The sequence below is a fragment of the Phyllostomus discolor genome, chromosome 2, assembly GCF_004126475.2.
Source record: "Phyllostomus discolor isolate MPI-MPIP mPhyDis1 chromosome 2, mPhyDis1.pri.v3, whole genome shotgun sequence".
NCBI classification, from domain to species: Eukaryota; Metazoa; Chordata; class Mammalia; order Chiroptera; family Phyllostomidae; genus Phyllostomus; species Phyllostomus discolor.
The window spans coordinates 7,300,029-7,321,703 of NC_040904.2; the positions used below are offsets into that span (position 1 = coordinate 7,300,029).

A 21,675-nucleotide genomic window follows, 5' to 3' on the forward strand; every position below is an offset into this window, starting at 1 on the left:
AACCTTTAACCCTGGACACAGAATGTATGACCTGTGTAAAAGTCTTCCAAACAATTCCAGTCCTTTAAAAAAAAAAAGCCTAGAGGTAAGTAGTAGCTTCTGGTTGATTTGCTAGAGCTACTGATGGAGTTAGGGAAGAGGGGATTTACCATTTACTGTCCCCGTTTCACAGCTGAGGAAACTGAGGCTCAGATGGTTCCATGGCTGAGGCTCTGAGGATTTGAGGACGGGAGGCTGGTGTCCGACTGGGTGCTCTGAACCATTGCATAAGCTGCCGGCGAGCACATGAGGTATAGAGGTAAACACCCATAGATAGGGTTGAGTGCTGACAAATATTTTTTCCTGTTGGCATAGCTTATCCAGAAACCTGCAGTCATTGGGCTGTGGGAATGCAGGAGCCTTTGCAGGAAGGGTGGGCCTGGTTTGGTTCCAGGGGAGCTGCCCGTTGCCGAACCAGAGCCAAGGCGTCCTGGTCCCTGAGCCAGTTCTTGGGTAAACACAGATGCTCAGCAAGGAGCTGTTCCTGTGTCCCTGTGCCGGCCTGTCCCCGACACTTGGCCTTCTGCAGGAGACACTGTCCGCCTTCTTGAATAAGCTCCTCGAGCAGGGCAGTTCCCGAATAGGAGGGAGCCATGGAAAGCTCGATGTAACCCTTTTACCCCTCTCCCCCATGAGCAGGTATGCAGTTCACCCCCTTGAGTTGTAGCACCGCCCACTTTTTTACGGGAACAGCCTCGGGCAGCTCCGTGTCTGCTCACGTACTCCCACCTGTGTTCTCGGGAGGCGGGTTGGCTGCCTGAGCCTGTCAGCCCCTCTGCCCCGCTGCTGCCGTGCCTCCCTCCCCCCACCTTCTTCCACCGGGAGCCCGAGTTGGGGAGGGGAATCAGTGAGGAGCAGGTGCTAGGGACCTCTCTGTGGGTGGCGGCAGACCCTGCCCAGGGCCTAGCAGGAGACATCAGGCCTGGGTGCTGGATGACAATGGCACACCCAGGGGACTCAGTGAGTAGGGGCCCTTCTGTGCCACCTCAGGGTGGCCAGCTCCCAGGAACGGTCCCGCTCAGCTCCCAGCTTTGGATCAGGCCCATTAGGACAAGAAGGCCCCTTCCCTTCCGGTTGGAACACGGCTGCATTTCTCTCCACAGGGGCAGCTGCTGGCGGCAGGTCACGTACCATCTCTGGCTCCCGACCTGCCCCTTCCAGCCTCGGTGGGAGAGTGCCGGGGCTGCCATGGGGCTCTGAGTGCCCCAGCCTGTGCCCATGCGAGCCCCGCCCACACCCCACGGACAGCCCTCCGTCACCCCCTCCTCCCGTGAGCCCTGGGGTAGAGTCCCTCTCCTGCTGGGCTCTGCTTAGCACAGCCGGTGATGACAGTGACAGCCAAACTTTGTTTCATTTATGAGTCCGACCAAAATCTTTAACTCAGCCCGCAGTGCATAGCTTAGTCAGTCTGGAGTGAATACACTGAGCTGCAGAAGGGGCCAAGGTCATTGTCGAACCTGTCTTCGCCACCGTCTCCGCAGTGTTCGCAGGCCCCTGGAGTGGGACTGGCACCGCGTGCTGTGCAGGGTCTCGGCCTCATCCTGCCTGTGCTGGCCCCCCGCCTGCCTCGGGCTGAACTGTGTTGTCCCCGCCATCATGTGTTGAGTTCTTCACCCCCAGACCCTTGATGTGCCTGTATTCGACGGGAAGGCCTTGACAGGGGCATTAAGTTATCATGAGGCTGTCAGGGTGGTCCCTGCTCCTGTCTGGCTGGTGAGCTTCGAAGAAGAGGCCAGGACACAGAGAGACAGACAGACAGACAGACTGACCAGGTGAGCGTGTTCACAGAGGGACCACCGCAGGGAGAGGCAGCAAGAGGGCAGGCGTCTGCGAGCCAAGGCGAGGGGCCCCAGGAGAAGTCGGTCCTGCGGGCACCTCGGACCTCAGCCCTCAGAGCTGCCCGCAGGGAGTGGGGTTCCTGCTGCTGGAGGGAGCCGCTCCAGTCTGGGGTTTCCTCATGGCAGCCGAGCAAAGCAATACACCCCCGGACATCCCAGCCCCCGAGGGGGACCTAATGCACATGGCCCTTCCCGCCCTGCCCCCGCCCTCACTCCGGTTTCAGGTGCAGGGGGGCCCAGGTCCCCCACTGCTCCCGTCCTGTCGGCCCTCTCCAGATCACGTGAGGGTGGCAGGAATGAGGCTGCGGGTGGGGGCTCTCTGGGATACAATCGCCCCTATGCTGTGATACCCCCCGGCCTAGTTTCCGGATCACAGACACTATGTGTCTTGTTAAGCCTCTTGTTCCTCAACAAACGGTGTTACTGTAACAGAAACCCGCCGACACCCGCTGTGCGCCTGCTCTCACCGCACGGAAGGCAGAGCGAGGAGAGGCACGCTCCACGGCGCTAAGTTTGTTTTCCACAAATCAAGACGCATCCACTTGGGGCAAAACCGTGCCGTTCCGGCGACCCAGAAAATTACGGCTTCTTTTCGAGCCCGCCCTCCGGGGGCCAGGACCATCTCGCTGCCTGCCCTCCGGAGCTCCTGGAACAAAACGGATTGAAATGTTTTGTAAGAAACCTGGCACTTGAGTGCACAGGGCTTTCAGCTGCGGCTCTTAGCGTCGCGTCTCCGTCTGGGCACCTCATTGATCTCCAACCCCGGCGTCCCTCCGGGGAGAGGACATTCCAGGCTGGGCACATCTACGCTGCGTCCCGGAACTCAGGGGCATCACGGGCGTGCAAGCAGGGGGCGTATTGACCCCTGCAGCCGGGCTGAGAGACCCTTCCTAAAAATCAGAGTTCAGGCGCTCGTGTGCTGATACCTGCGTTGGCCGTGGATGACGAGGTCATTGCAGTTAATCTGGGCAATGGTTTCAAATAGTCAATATTTTCCCAACTAGCAAGCCCAGCATTTTTCTTTTTTACGATCACTGTCAGTGATGGAAACTGTAACTGGATTGTGTGAAAACTTCATTCAGTCAGAGGCTACCAGTTAGGGGCTCTGATTGGAGGGGCAGGTGGGTTGGAATATGCTAAAACACATCTGTCTCCAGTGCAAACCCCACCTTTGTCCTTTGTTGGCTTTTACATTGTTTTTCAGGTTTTAGGCGACTGTGAAATCACATGACACAGTTTTGACTAAGAATTAGCCTCACAGGTCTTTGCACCACAGGGCAAGTGTGACTGTAGCCCACTGGGTGCTGTGCGTGTCGAGACCCGAGTGCTGTTCGTTCCGCTGACTCGCATGGACATGGGTGGCGAGGTGTTTGGTCAGTGGATGGTGGGAGGCTGAGAGGAGGCCGGACAGTGACGTCACATGGACCCTGAGAAGACACCGTGATGGGGGAGGGGCAGGAAGACTGTGCCAAGGTTAATATGTTGCACTTTTTCTTCTTCTTTTTCTTTTTTTTTTTCCGCTTAGCCTCCTTAGTTTCTCCCATCTCTAGAGCGTTCTGGAAGATTTCCGTGTGACCCTTTTAGACCCTAATTGAGAACACATCTGCGTTAGCTGGCATAGAAGCCAGAGAGGAGTGTATCCGTCATTTCTCTCCTCCGGGCCAGCCTTCTTCCAAAACATCCGGACACCATAAACATGCGGAGCTCAGTGGAGATTTAAGGGTGTTCCTGAAAGGAATTTACTTGGAAGGGCTTTAAAAAAATTCCTTTAGCAGAGGATGGTATCTTTGATCACTGTAGACCTGTTAAAATACTTTCTCTTTCCCTTGTGGATTGAACAAGGGAAAAATATCAAAGGCTTTTGCAAACCCCATACAAACAGCCTGTTTCTTTAGGTGACCGGCCTGAAGTTAGCGCAGGGCGGCAACCCGGGAAGCGGTGGGCTTCGGGGGCTCCAAGCTGCAGCGTGGACCGCCCGGAGCGGCGGGCTCGGGGAGTGTGAGCCGGGACAGTGCTCCAGATGTGGGGGTGGTGTCCGTGGAAACGCCGGGTCACAGCGTGAAGGGGCTGGTCCCTTTGTGACACTGAGGGCTGAAGTCACACGTTCTGCTTTCAAAGTCCTTAATGATCATACCGCACGTGCGTCTTCACACAATGGGCTCGGAGAGGCTGGCTGAGCAGGCCCCTGGCTGAGTGGGTTTTAAATAGGGCACAGTCACTGCGCATCCTCTGTAGGCACAGCTCAGAGTGTCAGGGTGTGTGATTGGCCGTCCATCGCCCCATGGAAATTTGCCGTCCTGATTCTTGTTGTGCACGGTATTAAAACTGGCGAGAGTGCCTTGACAAATACAATAAACACAGGGCATTGTTTTTTAAGCGTATTAAGTGGCAGGGGAAAGGGCTGAGACGTGAAACTTTTAAGTCGGTAGAGAAACCTTAGATGAATGCTCTCCAGTTCCCTGCGCTTCATTCCCCACCGACCTCTCTGAGTTGACTCAACAGACTGAAAATCATTGCAAGGAGAACCCCGGTCTCTTGTCTGAACGTTAGGTGGTCGGTTCCCTAAGGGACACGGTACCTTCTTGGTCCCCATGGTCCAAGCATGTGGTAGCTGCTCACTAAATATGTATTGAAAAAAACACCCTCCCAGAAGATGTGAAACAGGCTTTCAGAGGGATCCTTGTGCACCTGTGGCCGAGCAGCGGCACTCACAATAGCCAGAAGGCGCGGGCAGCCCAAGGGTCCACGGATCGATGTTTAAAACGTGGCCTACACTTACAGTGGATTATTATTCAGCCTTAAAAGGGGGAAGACACACCGACACCTGCTAGAGAGCATGGATGAACCTTGGGGACATGATGCTCTGTCAGATAAGCCGGTCACTTATTAGTACAGAGAGTAGCCAAATGCAAGGCATCAGAAAGTACCCTGGTAGGTGCCCAGCCGTAGGGGAACTTGGTTAGTGGGGACAGTTTCGGTTCTACGAGACAAAAGGGGTTCTGGGTTGGGGTGGCGGCGGCTGCACAGCGGTGTGAATGGACGGGGCGCACTGGACTGTGCACTCAGAGACGGTTCTGGTGGTGAACTTCACGCTGCCTGTGCTCCGCCACAGTCAAAGGAAGGGGTCTCAGTGCCGAGGGTAACAGGGAGGAGCAGCTGCTTTGTCACAACCGTGACTCGAAAATGCCGCCTGTGGCTGCGCTTTATCGTCCTTTTTTATTTTTAAACATCTACTGAAAGCTGACAATATTTTAATGTTGCGAACCAGGGGTAAGTAACCCCATGTTTTTTAAAAGTAAGTTCATAGCTGAAATAGTTTTTCTTTCTTTTTTTAAAGATTTTATTTATTTACTTTTAGAGAGAGAAGGGGAGGGGAGGGAGAGAGAGAGAGAGAAACATCAATGTGCAGTTGCTGGGGGCCGTGGCCTGCAACCCAGGCATGTGCCCTGACTGGGAATCGAACCTGCGACACTTTGGTTCACAGCCTGAGCTCAATCCACTGAGCTACGCCAGCCAGGGTTCTTCCTTTTTTTTTTTTAATCCTCACTGGAGAATTTATTATTATTATTATTACTGATTGAGAGGGAGAGGAAGGGAGAGAGAAACATCAATCAGTTTCCTCCTATACACGCCCCAACTGGGGGCCGAACCCACAACCTTTTGCGCGTATGGGGTGACACTCCAACCAACATAACCCCCCAGCCAGCCGGGGCGGAAATGGCTTTTCAGTGGCCACTGGCAGCTTGTGAGCAAGAGGGACCATTGAGCGAGCCTCGGAAACATGTCGAGAGGGAAGACACGGAGCCTCTGACGAGAACCTGTTCAAACTCCTTGGGCGCAGGTGCGGGAGCGGGGTGACTTCCAGCTACCAGGACGTCTGAAATCGCGGACAAGGCAGGAAGGGTTTCAGGGCGTGGTTTCCGTCGTGTTTCTGGGGAAGAAAAGATGAGCTTGCCCTCGGATACAGGCTCCCCTGCCTGACCCTTCCCCCCACAGTCACCAAAATGTGGGGACGGACCTGCCTGTGCTAAGTGCTTTGTGAGAAGCGGTTCCGTGTGAACCTGGGGAGAGGGATCATGGCTCTGACCCACGGTGGCGTCTGTGAATGAGGCCCGGCCTTGTGACTCTCCTGCTGGACCCTCAAGTTTCAGCCTTCGTTCCTCCACCAGGGGGCTGGCACCCTGCCAGCAGGGACATTGTGTGACCTTGGAGGCCAAGGGGAACGCCCTCCCTCAGCCCAGGCAGGGACATCCAGGCGCCACGGCGTCCTCCGTAGAAAGGGTGCCCCCTGTGCTTTTCTCTGTCCCCCCCCAGACCCCCCCCCCCAAGTTTGCCTGCAGAGAGAGAGGGGACTGGCCCAGCGCGTGGAAGTGCCCAGACCTCTGTCACTGAGTATCCTCTGCAAACAAACAAGCCCTTCCTGGCTTCCTGCTCGGACTTCCAGAAGCTTGACAGGCAGGAGGCCGCTCAGAACAGTTCCCTTCGGAGTTAGTTCCCGCTTGGCCTCTCCGTCCGTCCGACAGGCGGAGAGCCGGGCACTGGATGTTGGGATCTCTGAAGAGACAGCCGCCATGGGCAGCAACAATGGCAAGCGGACGCCTCCCACGGGTGGGACCCTGGGTGCTCCACGAGCTCTGAGGCCAGAGGGGAATCGGCACCCGGTTCTGGCCCTGGATCTGCCGGCCCCTGGCCCAGGGCTGGCCCTGGGTGTGTGAGCACATCCCTGGGACTTGTGTGCGGATGTCGTCTCCGCGTCTCCGTTACCTGGAAGGGTCGCGGGAGCATTAGAATGGGACGTGGAACTGGGCGGGGGCCAACACGCACAGGTTCGCAGGGGACGGAGTGGGAAACCCACCGGCAGCTTCACCGGGCGGTGGGTTTGGAAGACAGTCTTCTCTCTCTCCCGAGGATGCTGTAATGCTGTCTCCACTCTCCTGTTAAAAGATGTCCTCAGAGCCCAGGACGCTCTGGAATGGGTAGACTCCCGAGCTCCCCAGAGCCCCGGGGAGGGCACTGACACCTGAGAAACCCAGGCCAGAGGGCTCACGCTACCTGGACTTCAGCCTCTCGGGACAGGATGGCCTCAGTGGTGTCTGGGCGCCCTTCCGTCATTCCACAACCCTTCCTGAGCGCTTACTGTGCGCCCGGCACTGGGCTCAGAGCTCACAACTCGAAGCCACTGGGGTGATCCCAGGAGGAGCTGGGGTGGGGGAGAGGAACAGGAGCAGCTTCAAGAAGACCCGAGACGTAGAAGGGACGGGACACAGATTCATGGGGGTGGAGGCAGAAGGAAAGGGATTGGAGGCGCTTGGGCACCCAGGGGACAGCGTGACCTGCTGACCGGGGTGGGGAAGAAGAGGCAGGCAGAGCCAAAACAGGATCAGGGACCCTGGGATTCCAGCCGAGTGCGGGCACTGCCCACGCCCCCACACAGGGCACCCCCAGTGTTTCAGGGTATGGCCACACCCATCTTGGCCTCTCCTGCTGCTGCAGCGGCAGCAGCTGCCCAGGACCGGAAGGACCACTGTGCACAGCCTCCAGGGAGAGCTGCTTGTTCATGCCACCTCCGGCCTGCGCGTGGACTGGCTGCCACGCAGAGATGCCGGGGAGGCCTGCTGGGAGTGTGATGCGGGTCATGCGGGCACCGTGGTAGGAGAAGTCAGCCCTGCCACGAGAAGAATGGCAAAGTAGTCACGCCACCCCTCTCAGAGAAGCGAAGTCACCGAGTGCACCAGGCGCTCTCTGGCTGCGTCACGCTCACCCCACGTGCCCCTTAGAGTAGCCCTCTTCGCATCCCACCTCACACTGAGGCTCAGAGAGGGTGTGCAACTTACCTGAGACTCCTCAACCCATCGGAGGCAGAGCCAGGGCTCAGGTCCAGGCCTCACAGGCCCCACGCTCATAGTTTTCATGCTCTTCTGCCTTAGAGACTGTGCACGGTGCACCCTGGGGCCCCAGGTGGAAACAAAAGCACCAGCACCCTAGGGAATGGGCAGTCCTTGCCAGCACATTTAAGGCTGTGGGTGCCTGATAACATCTCATCCCCTTACCCTTTCTACTCTTCCTAACAGGGGTGGGTGCTTTGGAAGGTTTCCAAACTTCGGGAGCACCTCCCCCCTTCCCCCACTAAGTGCCCCACTGCCCCGGGGACAGGCATCAGCTGCAGAGGTGGTGGTGACAGCTCCTGTGTCCAGAAGGATCATGATCTAGTGACAACTTGTCAGCTCCTCAGGCAGGGACCCTGCACCAGCCCCCTTGCACTCCAGGTCCCGCTGTGTCAGCCTCAACCGCCTCGGCCCGCCTCAACCGCCTTGGCCGCCTTGCCCGCCTCAATCTGCCCAGCCCAAAGCATCCCCCACCCCAGGAGGCGGTCACCGTGGCTGGAGCCGGGCAGCCGAGCCTGGGCCCCTCCCCCCGCGCACTGGGCACGTTGGGGATTTTCCAGAAGGAGCCACGGAGTCTGCATGGTGCTTGACTTGTGTTTTCCTAGGAGGGCCTGTGGTGCAATAGTGGGAGCACAAGCATGCATGGGCACGCACACGCACGCACACACACACACACACGTGCAAAGCCTGAATAAATGGCGCCATCACGCCCCTCTCCACGAAGTTCCTCAACATCTGGTGGTGCGAAGTGGAGCCCTTTGGAAACGAATTTCCCCCCTTCTCTATAAAAAACAACCTTAATTTCAGAGTCTGGAGAAGTGGCGCGTGGCAATTATTTCTGCTTTCTTCAACAAGATGCGTTTAAGCAAATGAGATGCGTTTCTAGCACGGAGGCGCTGAAAGGCCCTGATTAACGCGATCGGCACCGACAAGCGCGGGTAATAACTGTGGGCAAACAGCCCGCACGGCCGGGCCGGAAAGGACGCCGCCGTGGCTTCTCCCGCCGGCAGCCTCCGGCAGATGGGCCGCTGATGTAATTAGGGATCACTGCGTTAAACGGGCCATTATTTAAATTATCTGCTCATTTTCCTATTAACCTGCTGAAAAAGAGGCAGTGAAAAGAGGCTGAGGATTCTTGGGCTGCTCATCAGTAGCTGGATGCATCGCGCAGTTCTTGCCTTGAATGCAACATGTTCCCTTATTTGCAGCAATGAGCAACCGGCTTTCTGCACAGGGGCTGCCCCGTGCGTCAACAGGAGGTTAGGAAGGGGCAGCGCAGCCTCTGTGCCAGCTCCAGCCAGTGGGGGGAGCCGTGGGGAGCGGTGGATGGTGCTTTGCCCTGGGAAGACCCTGGCTTTCCTGACCACTCTGGGTTCATTTTGTTCGGGGTCTGAGGTAGCAGATGTTTGGTCTTCAGGCTGCATAAGGCAGCGCCTGCGTGACTCAGCCTCCCCTCGTCTCTCTGCCCAAGGCATTCATGGAGGGGGAGGCAGACAGGATGGACCCCGAGGATCAGCGAGTGCCTGGGCTCAGTCCTGCTGGGGACGGGGGGGGGGGACTCCTGGGAGGCGGCAGGGCACACTGCAAGCTGTCCACCGGAGGAGCGAAGAAACAGAGGTCTCAGCCCATCGGCTGCCGTGCGTTTGGGGTTGAGAGTCGCTCCCAGCACCGTGCACTCTGTGGCCTCCCCTCCAGGCCCGCCCTGGATGCCGGACGGTGGCGAGGCTGCCCCTGCCGCTTAGAGAAAGCCGCCAGGGCCCTTGGTGGGCTCCCTAAGCCTCTGCTGTCTTCCCGCTCCTGACTTCGGTTAGCCCTGGATGTCTAACAGGTGGTGTGTGTTTACCTTTAGAGCAGGTGGGGCATTAATGAGGGCAGTCCATCCTAAGCCGTCCTAAAAAACTAAATAAACTGTTTGCACACATGTGTAGTGACTTTGGCCTGGTGAATTCTCTCTGGCTTCTTTCAGCCTTTCTGCAGGTTCGGCCTCTCAGCTGCTCCCCCTCTGCTGCCGCTGGGAGCTCACATGCTCTTCCTCCCCATCTTGGGAACAGGGTGAGCGGGTCCCTCTTGTCCTCGCTCTGGGGACCATCTGAAAGAGACAAGGAAAGAGGACTGCCCTCAAACAACGTAGGAGGTCGCTGAGAGAAAAGCTAGACAGAGGGAAGAAATTCGAAGGCAACGCAAGATGTCACCAAGGGTGACAAAATGCATCAGAACAAAGCGAGGAAAATAAAGCCCCCACAGGATGTTTCAGTCCAAAAGTGAGTGAGCTGTGTCCGGGCAGAGCAAGGCGGGGTGATAAGGTCCTCCCTGTCCCCAAGAGCGTTCCTGCAGGAGCTGCTGGCCTCAGCTCCCTCTGGGGCCAGCCCACAGGGGTCAGTTCCTTGGGATGGCATGGAATTTGTCCTGAAGGCCACCGATGCCTGACCTCAGTCGTCCCGCCTGCTGCTGAGAACTGGGCACGTGGCACCACTAGCAGTTCTCGCTCGCCGGCCGAGAGCTTGCAGTTAACCCACGTGACTGTGTGTGCTCCTCACAGGGGCCCCTCGAGCGTGGCCGAGCACCCCCTTCCTTGAAGGGGGAGCAGAGAGTCGCAGGCAGGAGAAGCAGCTGCCCAGACCTCTGAGTGGCAGAGGGGCACTGACCCCAGGCCCCGTGTGCCCGACGCAGCTCGACACGTGAAGAGCCCCGTGGACTCGAAGGCAGCGCTCTCACCGTGGGAGAAGAAGCCCGATCGCCTTCGAACATGCTCAGTTCCCACCCACACGGGGTGTGGGCGTAGTGGTCCTTCCTGTTTCGTGGTTATCTCGTACCATCTCATTGTGCAACTTTGGGCAGGACTGCTGGGAACGGAGAATACTGCCGAAGAAGAAAGGTGTTGTTTGGGGGTTGGAGGGGGGAGTAAGAGAATTTTCATACTTCTTCTTCCTTGTCTTCGAGAACAGGCTGTTTTAAAATCTTTTGCCCTCTTAATATTTTGTGTATGACCGGTAGGTGCGCAATGCAGACTTGTTGTCATAAATGCATCCGCACGCTCCTTCTTCTCAGAACACGCATTTCTGCCACTTAGTCTCCGCTCAGTGGAAGTCTCTCCATCCCCGAGTCTCCTCCATTTATTCAGCGACTGTGCGCTGAGCACCTACTAAGCCCTGGGCACTGTCCGTGGTACCAGAGAGGAACTGATGAGCCAGCCACACACAGGCCTCGTTCTCACAGAGGGTGCCCCATGCTGGGGATATAATCTGGAGAAGGCCGCTGGATTCTAGAATGAAAATGAGGCCACAGGAGCTGAGGATGGGGAATCCTCAGGAGCCGCGTGTAAGGTGTTTCCAAAGCTCAGCTAGAGGAGGGAGACCTCAGCCACAGACACTGAGCAGGGAGGGCCATACGGGGACACCGGGAAGGTGGTGGTTTTGAAGCTTCAAGGAGGGGCTGGGCGGTAGTGGCCAGCGGTGCTAGAAGGCCGGAGGGGGTGGTGGTGGGGTTGGTGCAGAGAGGTCGCCGGTGACCTCAGCTGGCACTGGACGGTGAGGCGGAAGTCCCGTCCCAGCAGGTGGTGGAGAGGAGAGACCTGAGAGGGGAGAGGCCCTGCAGACGCTCGGGTGGGAGGGGGAAAAGGCAGGAGCGGGAGGCGGCGTGTTTGCCATTTTGGAAGAAGTGCACCAGAACTTGGCTCAGGCGACTCCTGCCCTTGGTTCTGAACCCGCCTGCGTCTTGCCGCCTGGGTCTCAGGCAGGTTTTAGGGAAAGGCCCAGGGGCACTTCCGTTCATCCCTGCTGGACTGCCCCTCCCTTCCCCGCCCCTTTCTGCTGCTTCCCCTTTTAAAAGTTTAATTTCGAAGCCCTTTTCCCTGTCACTGAACACACTCTAAAAACAGTAATGCATTTCTGCATTCCTCCTTGCGGAGCACGGATAATATCTTTCTCCGGCTCTTCTGAGTCATTTTCAGTGGGTGCTGTGAGAGCACAAAACACTCCGGGAATTTGAGGCTCCGTGTGCATGTTCGGTGCCTCTCACAGGCTGAATGCCATGTATTTGGGGGTGAGGTTGTCATGTGTGCGTGCCACTGAACCCGGAGGCAGGAAGTGACTTTGGAAATTCCCGGGATAATAGAAGCAGCAGATGGCATTGCTGGCCTGTGGCCTGGGGCCAGGCGTCCAGGAGAAACCTGCACCCCCAGCCTCTGCGTTTCGGTCGTTTTACAGCGGATCCTGCAACATCATAGGGCAAACAGCATTCTTATTATTCTTTCCTTTTCGGTCGAGACTACTTGCAACAAGGAAGTCACAGCCCTGGGGAGAAACCCACCTGAGAAGTGTTTATTGGCAGCGTCATCGAGCTGCAAAAGGCGTTGGCTGGTTTGCTGCTCAGAAGCATGCCTTGCAGCCCAAGCCGGAGCGTGGACTGCTCCCTGGGTGTCCACCCCTTGCTGGACTTTGTGGCTGCCTCATTTACCGGGGTGGTCTGTCTCCTCAGATCACGGGCTCTAGGAACGGAACGAGCGAGGTGGGGACCGCTTTGCCTTGCCGTGACTCTGAACTGAGTTTCCTTGGAGGCTGGCTTCTGCGGGGCTAGCCGAGAAGTTTGTGCAGAACATCTGGGCGATCAGCCGTCTGTGTGAAATAGTGCAGCCAGTGTGGCTCTCTCTGCGTTCGCCCCACTCCTGTCACGAGGAGCCAGCGAGCCATGCGGCGGAATTGGAAGAGCAGGGGTGTGGAAAAGGACTCGGTGCTGATAGGATGCAGAGGCTGCGGGTGGAATCCCACCCTCTGGAAAGAAGAGCGAAACCGTCTGCCAAGACGGTTCCCCATCACTGGAGCCATTGTGCCCGGGACAATGGTCCTGTGTGTGTTGTGTGCCGACCACGCCCAGTTGCGCAGGAGCTCGGGGTGGGGATGCAGAGTGCCAGCCTGGGAACCTGGGCTGCCGGGCAACCTGGTCTTGGCACAGCGTTCCGCTGGCCCGTTGGCTGCGTGGCGGCCAGCGAGACCCAGGAAACCAGGGCACCGATGGGACGCTTTCCCCCGGAGCACGAGCGTGGAGAGGTGTGGGTCCAGGCATCTGTCTTCTCTAGTCTGTGACGTTCAATGCCTGAGAACGGGCGCTTCTCGCTGCACTGCTTTCAGGGGGCTCCGTGTGTCTTGACTCACAGCGGCACTCCCTTCTCTGGAAAGCCTGCAGTTCTCGGAGTTGCCTCAGGAAGGAATTCTCTTTTAAAAAATTAATTAATTAATATTTTAGAGAGAGGGGGAGAGAGGGAGAAAGAGAGGGAGGGAAACATTGATCTGTTGCCTTCCACATGCGCCCCAATCGAGGGACCAAACCTGCAACCCAGGCACGTGCCTTGACCCGGAATCCAACTGGTGACCTTTCGCCCTGCGGGCCGGCGCCCAGCCCACCGAGCCACACCAGTCCAGGCTCAGGAGGGAATTCCGCCACAGGGCCCTGTGAGTTACGTCTGCTAACGTATGTCCACTTGAACCAGACGTCTGCTGTTAGGGCAGTGGCCTTGGTGGTTGACAAGTTGCATTTGGAACTTTGTGCAGGTGCTGGACAAGGTTGTTGGGGCACTTGCTGTGTTCTCACGGGCCATGCTGGACGCTGCAGTGTATAGGAAGGAACACACAGGGTCGGACAGGAGTAAGGCCTGCTTGACCTTAGGGGTCAGTGAGGTAATAATAGGGGTGTAATAATTTACAGTTTTCATTTGAACATGCCACCTCAAACGTCACATGGTGTGCTTCAGTGTGATATGGTTACGTTACAGAATCGCATGTTTTTGATTTTGTAATAAAAGTGGGCGTGCTTTGTGCTGGCCTTAGTATATCCTGTCTTCGGCCCAGTTCCTGGCCGGGGTCCAGAAGCCTTCGGACTTTCCCCAGTGATTGCAGCCACAAAGGACTCTTCTGTTGTTCACAACAGGGCCCTTTCAGCCACACCCTGGTGCACTGACGAGCTGGCTTTGGGAACCTGCCCTGGGATCGGAGGGCGGGCACCCTCCACCTCGCCTCCCTGGGGGGAAGAGAGGGGCCAAAGGAATCATCACCAATAGACAAAGATTTAATCAGTTATGCCCATGGATGGGGTCTCCGTAAATATCCTACACAACGAGATTAAAACAGCATGTGATGTGGGAAGGGACGGGAACTGCTGGACGGGAGGGGCTGACCCTGACCAGGAAGTGGCGTAGAGGGGCCTTTTGGAGAGAATGGCTTGGTTTGGGTGCCAGCATGTCTGACTAAACTCACCAGTGGGAGAGCCAGGATCTCGCATGTTTGTTGCTGTGAGTTATGCCTCATTAAAGCTAAAGACTGACACCTGGGGCAGGTGTCCCCAGGTGCTGTGCAGCAGAGGGGAGGGGAGGCCCCCTTGGACCAGGGTTTCCAAGTGAGATTGGAAAGGCGGGAATTGGCGACCCCGGGCAGGTGACAGGCATAGACCGCAGCCCAGGGACAGAGAGGGCCCTGCCTGGCTCTCAGCAGTGGCTTTACAGGGAAACCGAGGTGGTCACTTCACGGAGTTTGTTTTCTGTAAGGCTTGCCGTGTATCGGCACAAAACAGTGCCCCCTCCCTGCTGCAAGCGTCCTAATGCACTGTGCTCAGATGTCAACTTTGTAACAGCTTTTTAAATTTTTTTCTAATTGATGTTTTTCCAAGTAGTAAGTTATTGGGACTTTGTTTTTAAAAGAATTATTCAAGAGTATGGCCTTACTCAAGTAACCCGATGGTTTCTCTCTTTTCCCCTTAAAAATAAAAGCTGCAGATTCTCGTTGACACCGGGAGCAGCAACTTCGCCGTGGCCGGCGCCCCGCATTCTTACATAGACTCCTACTTTGACACGGAGCGGTGAGTGATGGGTCTGTGGCGGGCGGGGCCAGGTTTGGGGGCACCACACCAGTTCTTCCAAGTACCCGGAGCAAAACGGCCAAAAGCCTGTTTCATTTTAAGAAAACTGTGTGTATAGCTGTGTGTATGTGTGTAGCTGTGTGTATGCATATACATTTGTGACTGTGTGTGTAGTGTATGTAGATACACGTATAGTGTGTGTGTGCATTTGTGATACATGTATAGTGTATGTATATCATTGTTTGCATGTGTGTACATATATAGTATGTGTGTGATGTATGTGTTTGTGATGTGTGTAGTATATGTGTATGTGCATGTGTTGTTATATGTATAGCATGTAGCATGTGTGCATGCATGTTTGTGGTGTGTATTGTGTGTATGGGGTTATGCATGTAATGTGTAGTGTGTACATGTTTGTGATGTGTGTAGTGTGTGTGTGGTTGTATGTATAATGTATTAGTGTATGTTTGCTGTGTGTGTGTATATGTGTGTATGTGTTCACTCTAGGGGAATTCATAAGGAATCGTAATGGCCTCTGTACATCTCACGAGATTTTGCTTTAGGAAAATGCAAGTCAGACGCCCGAGCTGCGGGGCACACAGGACCCTTTGATGCCTATTGGGCCACTCTGGTCCTAAAGTGGAGGCGGCTCGGGCCGGGGCAGGGACAGGGAGGCGAGTGTGAGACTGTCGACGCCGGCACCTGAGTTAATTGGAAAGCCACCTTTGCGTTGCCAGTAGTTTCTACAAGGACTTCCTTCACGATGCCCTCAAGTGAAGGGCAGGCCTTATGTAGCTTAACCTACGCACGTCGTTCTGCTTGCCCTGATGTAATAACATAGGGGAGAGTAAAAGGAGGCCATTTATAGAGGGGGACCATACCTCAATAGGTGAACACTCGGGTTCGACTGCAGTAAGAGACACGTGACATAGGGGGCGCTGTGACTCCCTCCCCAGGCAGGAAGTGCCCGGGGCAGATTGAGATAGACTCAGGCACCCAGAACAATGGGTTCCTGACGTGACTTTCCAGATTAGCAAAGAACCTCACTGAAGCTTCCCCCCAAAACTACGTTGTCAGTTTCATCCCATTGGCACCCCGTCCTCCAGACTTCAGCTGGACTTGCTCCTCTGCCAGCATTGCTGAGATTTCCTTTGTGCCTGCAGAGCATGACTCTCATTTGGCCTCTGTGCCCGATGCTGCCTTTCTCGTAGAGAGAACCGTTCTTCAGCAGGGCCGCGGGGTTCTTCTTAGTTGAGCCGGCCTGGGGCGGCACGTCTCTGAATGGCAGGCGGGTGCCGTGCCACCGGCTGCGTCCCTGCCCCCACGCTGGGATCCACATTACCTCCTCTCCCCTCCTGTCTGCTGTTTTTCCTTGCTTTCACGGGCTTACCTGAACACAGATCTATTATCACAAAACTGTGAACTATGAACGTGATTCATGCTCTGTGTAAATTACCTGTGATTCATTTGGTGCATTCGGGTACCTTTGGAGCTGGCCTACGGTACTCTTTCCACCGTGGCACTGGATGGAAGCCAAGAGAACGTTCTCTCTGCTTTTCTCCGTCTTCACAAAGGCTTCTGTTCTGAGAGGCAGCCCTGAGCTGTGATGTTCCTGTGTTTGCTTGCCCCTCTGATCTCCCTGAGTTATAACAAGGGTTCTGGTTGGGTTTTTTTCAGCCTCCGATTCAAGTCCCCCAGACTCGGGGGTTAGAGTGGAGGGCTTCCTGAAACGTCTCCCCGGTAATTGGAGATCTGGCCTGGGGTTCTTTGACAAGATCTCTTTGATTTGCGGAATGAGGTGCCGGGCTGCCATTAGTCATTTTGGTGCCTGTTCCCGTCAGAAGCCCGCTGTTCATGGTGGTGAGCGCTGGGCGAATTAACCATACAGCAAAAAAAAAAAAAAAAAAAAAAAAAAAAAAAAAGTGTGTTTTGAGAGACGCGCTGCTTTTTTAGCCAATAAAACAGCCGCCAGCCAGCTGGTTTGATCAGAGAGTCAGTATACTCATGCCTCTGACCTACTAATCTATTCAGGAAATTAAGTATGCTTCTATTAACATTTCTCCTCCCGTATCCACCCGGGGTGAAGCCCGCAGAGCGGCTGCACTGCGGCTGCAATTCCTTTTCCTCCTCTGATGCCCGTAAGTGGGATGAGAATATGCGAGAAGTACCTGGTGACCTCCTTAGAGAGGCTGACCTGGGCCTCGTCCACCCAGGTGACAATGACAGCCATTCTTGCCTGATCCTTTAGCTAACTGCTCGAGCGTGCCGGCATTTGTGTGTCCAGGAGGGGCTCACCCTAGGGGACCCCAGCAGCCTTTGCTGTGGTGGAGAATGTTGAAGAACCACCATCTCAACCCACTGTTCCGGTCACTTGCAGAACCACGTATAAGTGTCCAAGGGGAATCTGGTCCCCGGGTCAGGCCAACCACCCCAAAGGTGACCCTCTGAAATGCGCAGAAGCACCCCAGGAAAGTGTCAGTAGAGTCCTCCAGGGCCTCCCCTGGGTTGCAGGGGTGGGGGGTGGCTGGGGAGAAGCAGAGTGGACCCAAAGGCTCAGCCCTCGAGCTCTGCCCTTGCGCCCTGCCCTCCCCACATTCTCTGAGAGTAATCCCGTTCTTTTATGACAGTGGCATGTGCTGGGCTCTCTTCTCCTCAGTGCAGTTGATTCACTTTCCAATCCCGCACTCCCTGGACTCTCCGAGGAGAGGGAGAGCGTCTCCTGAATTCGCTCCAAAGCGATTTTACTGCTGTGAGTGGACTTTTTCCTGGCTCCACACATCCTTGATGGATTGCTGTTTCTAAGCACACGGAACGGATGCTGCGCAGGAGAAGCCAATCTGGGCCCTCTCTCTTGATTTGGTTAATTAATGTGCAGGGTAATCGAGAGCCAAGGCCTCTCGGTGCCAAGAGGACTGGGTTAGAACGTGAGGAGGGAGGAGGAACACACTCGGTTTTTAACTTAGCGCTGGAGACTGCGTGTTAATGAACCTGGGAGCTACTTACGGTTCACCCCTGGGGCTTTTGCTCTTTGCTGTGCACTTTGAGGATCCCAGGGAATAGGAGTTTAGGATGACTTTCCCCCCATTATCCAGGGCTGTGCTTTCCTCAAGGGTAGCCATTAGCCACGTGTGGCTATTTAATTTAATGTTAAATAAACGTTCTGTGTTTTAGTCATTCTGTGGTCACATGTTAAGTGCTCAGTAGCCACCTGTGACTGACTGCCATACTGGATGCCATCAATATAGTCCGTTTCTTACAGCAGTATCTCTTGGGCAGCGCTGGTCTGGAGCACCACCACTCTACCTTTTAAAAACCTGCACGGGGCCCTGGCTGCTGTGGCTCAGTAGGTTGGAGCAGCATCCTGTAATGTGGAAGATCGCAGGTTCGATTCCCGGTCAGGGCACATGCCTAGTTTGTGAGTCCAGTCCCCGGTTGGGGCACATGTGAGAGGCAACTGATTGATGTTCCTCTCCCTCTCTCTCCCTCCCCCTCTCTGAAATCAATGATCATATCCTCAGATGGAGAGAGAGAAAAAGAGAGAGAGAGAGAGAGAAACCTGCAAAGCTCCTCTGCCCCCCCGCCACCTGACTGAGTCTTCTCCCATATACTTGCCCCTTGCCATGGGGACAGTTAGAGTTCAAAATGAGATTTTTGATATTCAGTAAGAATAACACTAGAGAAGCATTTTCTAGGGGAAAAAAAAACCTCACATTTTTTACTGGTTCAGACATTGACTAAAGGTAGCACGTGATTAGATCATTGTGATAACAGCAGCTGTTTCGTGTGCCTGCCGTGTGCCAGGGCTTTGTTCTAAATGCTTTGCAATATTCATTCTTTTAATCCTCAGAATTAACCCCTCGAGGTGTGTGGTGCTACATTAGCCCCATCTTTCAGTTGAGGAGACTGAGGCGCCGAGAGGTCAAATAACTCAGCCCGCAGTCACAGAGCTCATAGGTGGTTGAACTGGCATTTGGCCCCGAGCAACGTACCTCCAGCTGCCTCTCGTCTCTCTGCAAATGGCAACCAAATATTCAGAATATTCCCCCCGAGAGGGGAATAGCAACCGGGTCGAAAACTGTAGAAGACATGTTCCGTAGATGTTCAGTCTCTTATCGTTAACACTAGCACATTCTAATGTGTTTGGTAGCCCCGATAAGGTAACTTCTTAAAGCAACTTCTTGCTTTAAAGCAACTTCTCAAAAGAAAGTCATGGTACTTTCTGTTGTTTTGGGAGGATAACTAGTCTTCAAGATCAAGAGTTGGCAAGCGAGGGCCCACAAGCTCCATCAGACCTGCTATCTGTTTTGTAAATAAAGTTTTATTGGAACACAGCCCAGCACATTTGCTTACATATTATCAGAGGCTGCTTGCTCATCAGCCTTGCAGAGCTGAGGGGCGGTAACAGTTGTAACGGAAGTCACGTGACCCACAAAAGAGGAAACATTTATTTTCTGGCTCTTGACAGAAACAGGGTGCGGACCCTGTGCTAGATCGCATTCTCTGAGCATTTCAAAATAATGAGTACCTCCTGCTAACAATAGTGTGTTTTTGAATTTGAGCAATGACCCCAAATTGCCGAAAGGGACTGAATAATTGACTATCTGTGTGGCTATTCAGCATAAACGAGGGGGGCCCTGGCTATCTGCCCAGCACACCGGCATCCCCACTGGCACCGAGTTGGTCATCTCCCCGCCCCTCGGGCGCCACCTCTCCCTGAGCAGACTCTGCACGTTACCCGTGTCATTTCTGGGGGGTCTCAGGGCCGCCCACTCTCACCTTTCCATCTGTGCCGGAGATGTGCCCCCAAAACATCCACTCCGAGCTGCTCATGCTCTAAGGCGCGTGAGCTACCCCAGTAAATAGTAAAGCTACACATTCTTCACATGTTGCATTTCATTACAAAGTTGGAATGAATAAAAGTTCTCCAAAATATGTCTGCCCGACATTTTAAAAATAATTTCCCCCCTAATTAAACAAGTCTTGTATGCAGAAAATGTGGAAGGGCCTCACCACTAGAGGGAGCATTTCCCACCAGAAAGCTCACCGCGCGGGGCAGGGGCAGCCTCTGCGGATACCTGAGTCTGATGGATGGTCTTGAAGGAGATTCTGCCCTGTGTGTAATTTGTTACCTTAATTTTTTTACATCATTGAAAGTCTCTTAGTAAATACTGTGTTCTAGAGCTGTGTAATCTTTAATCATATGGGCGTACGATGATTTGCTAAACGATTTCCTTTTCCCTGGGCATGGAGGTGGTTTCGAACTGTTTGCCATGATCAATAAAACACAATGTCTGTCTTTGTACATAAACCTCCATCTGCTTCCTGGGTGTTTGCTAAAGATCAGATTCTCAGAAGTGCAGTTTACTACATTAAAGACCTTCATTTTTAAAAAGATTTTATTTAGTTATTTATTTTTAGAAAGAGGGGAAGGGAGGGAGAGAGAGGGAAAAAAACATCAATGTGTGGTTGCCTCTCGCATGCCCCCTACTGGGGACCTGGCCTGCAACCCAGGCCTGTGCCCTGACTGGGAACTGAACAAGCAACCTTTTGGTTCACAAGCCAGCACTCAGTCCACTGAGCCACACCACTCAGGGCTAAACACCATCATTTTCAAACTTCTCAGATGCACCAAAAAAGAAGTTCTTGTCGTCTCGGACTAAATTTCCAAAGAAGACTGTACTTGTGCACGTAACTAAAGGCCTTGTTAACATTACGGTTTAGAGAGTTACTATTAAAAGAGAGTGAAGTGAAATGTGCAAGTCAACAAGAACACTCTAGAATGATCTGTTTGACGGTTTGCCATTTCTCTTAGGGATCTGATCATTTTCCTTGCAGGAATGTGCTTTCAATGCCCAGGTTTTTGCCCAGAGATCTTCCCTGGGCTCCTTACTGTGTCCAGCCAGCCTGCCCTCCCCCACCCTGCTCAGTTCCCAGGAAGCTCTCCTCCCTGTCCGGAATTCCAGGTGTCCACTTGCCTGCTGTCTGTCTCTGTTTCCCTGGCCCTGCCCGTCGTTTTGTCTTGCTCCCTTATTGTGTTAGAGCAACCACACCCTTAGGGCTCCGTGCATGTAGAGGGTGTCACAGTGACTTGTGTCAAAGTGTGCCATTTGCTTCATCCCCCACATTTTGCTGTGAGTCTGATCAGCTTTGGGGCATCGGAGGAGAGCCTTGAAGGGACCCGTGAGACCAGGAGGTCGTGTGGGGCCTGAGGAGGAAGGCCCGAGGCATTGGGGGGCACGGCTCCATCTTCATTCATTGCACTGCTTGTTTGTGTGAACCTGAACCCTAGACCACTCCTGGCACAGGCTGGTGGCGCCTCGTTCTAGGCTACTAGCCTACCCCCAACCGTGTCACAAAGCAGCAATGCAGGGTCCCCACATAGCCAGACCAGGCAGGTGCCCAAATTCGGTGGTGCCTTCACAGGCTAACACGGTTAAGCAAAGCACCGGACCTCCAGGTTGTCTGGTGCACAGAGAAGCATTCTATGCAGGGGCCACTTGTCAGCCCCAGTATTTCCTTACACCGGGCACAGAAGCGCCGTCACCCAAACAGCAGCGATTACGTTGGGTGGGAAGTGTAGCTTCGTCAACAGAACGCCGTTAGGAACCGCTTCCTGTTGAGTCTGCGTCTAGGGCAGCGGTGGCTGGGCCATCTCCCGGGACGGGGGCACCCAGACCCAACGCGATGCTTGCTCCCCTTCCTGCAGGTCCAGCACGTACCGCCCCAAGGGCTTTGACGTCACCGTGAAGTACACGCAAGGGAGCTGGACCGGCCTGGTGGGGGAGGACCTGGTCACCATCCCCAAAGGCTTCAACAGCTCTTTCCTCGTCAACGTCGCCACCATCTTCGAGTCGGACAATTTCTTCTTGCCGGGGATCAAGTGGAATGGGATCCTCGGACTCGCTTACGCAGCCCTGGCCAAGGTAAGACGGGTCCCCAAGTCTCAAGAGGTTGAGTGGAGCGAGGAGGTTCTGAAACCCTGTCAATGGAGGGGCCGACCGACGTGTGGGTCCCTGCCATCGGAGGGGGTCAGTTAGAGTCACGGGGTTGAAACAGAGCCCTGGTCA

The 21,675-nt window shown here is 54.8% G+C and overlaps 1 protein-coding gene across 1 annotated transcript in view; it reads left to right on the forward strand.

The window, feature by feature from the left end:
- The window catches only part of BACE2 (beta-secretase 2), a 72,091-nt gene that overhangs the window by 14,545 nt on the left and 35,871 nt on the right, over positions 1-21,675 (forward strand). The window contains exons 2-3 of the mRNA XM_028504492.2: positions 14,520-14,608; positions 21,315-21,531. Of these exons, the coding sequence (XP_028360293.1) occupies positions 14,520-14,608; positions 21,315-21,531 (306 nt within the window). The remainder of the gene's footprint in view (positions 1-14,519; positions 14,609-21,314; positions 21,532-21,675) is intronic.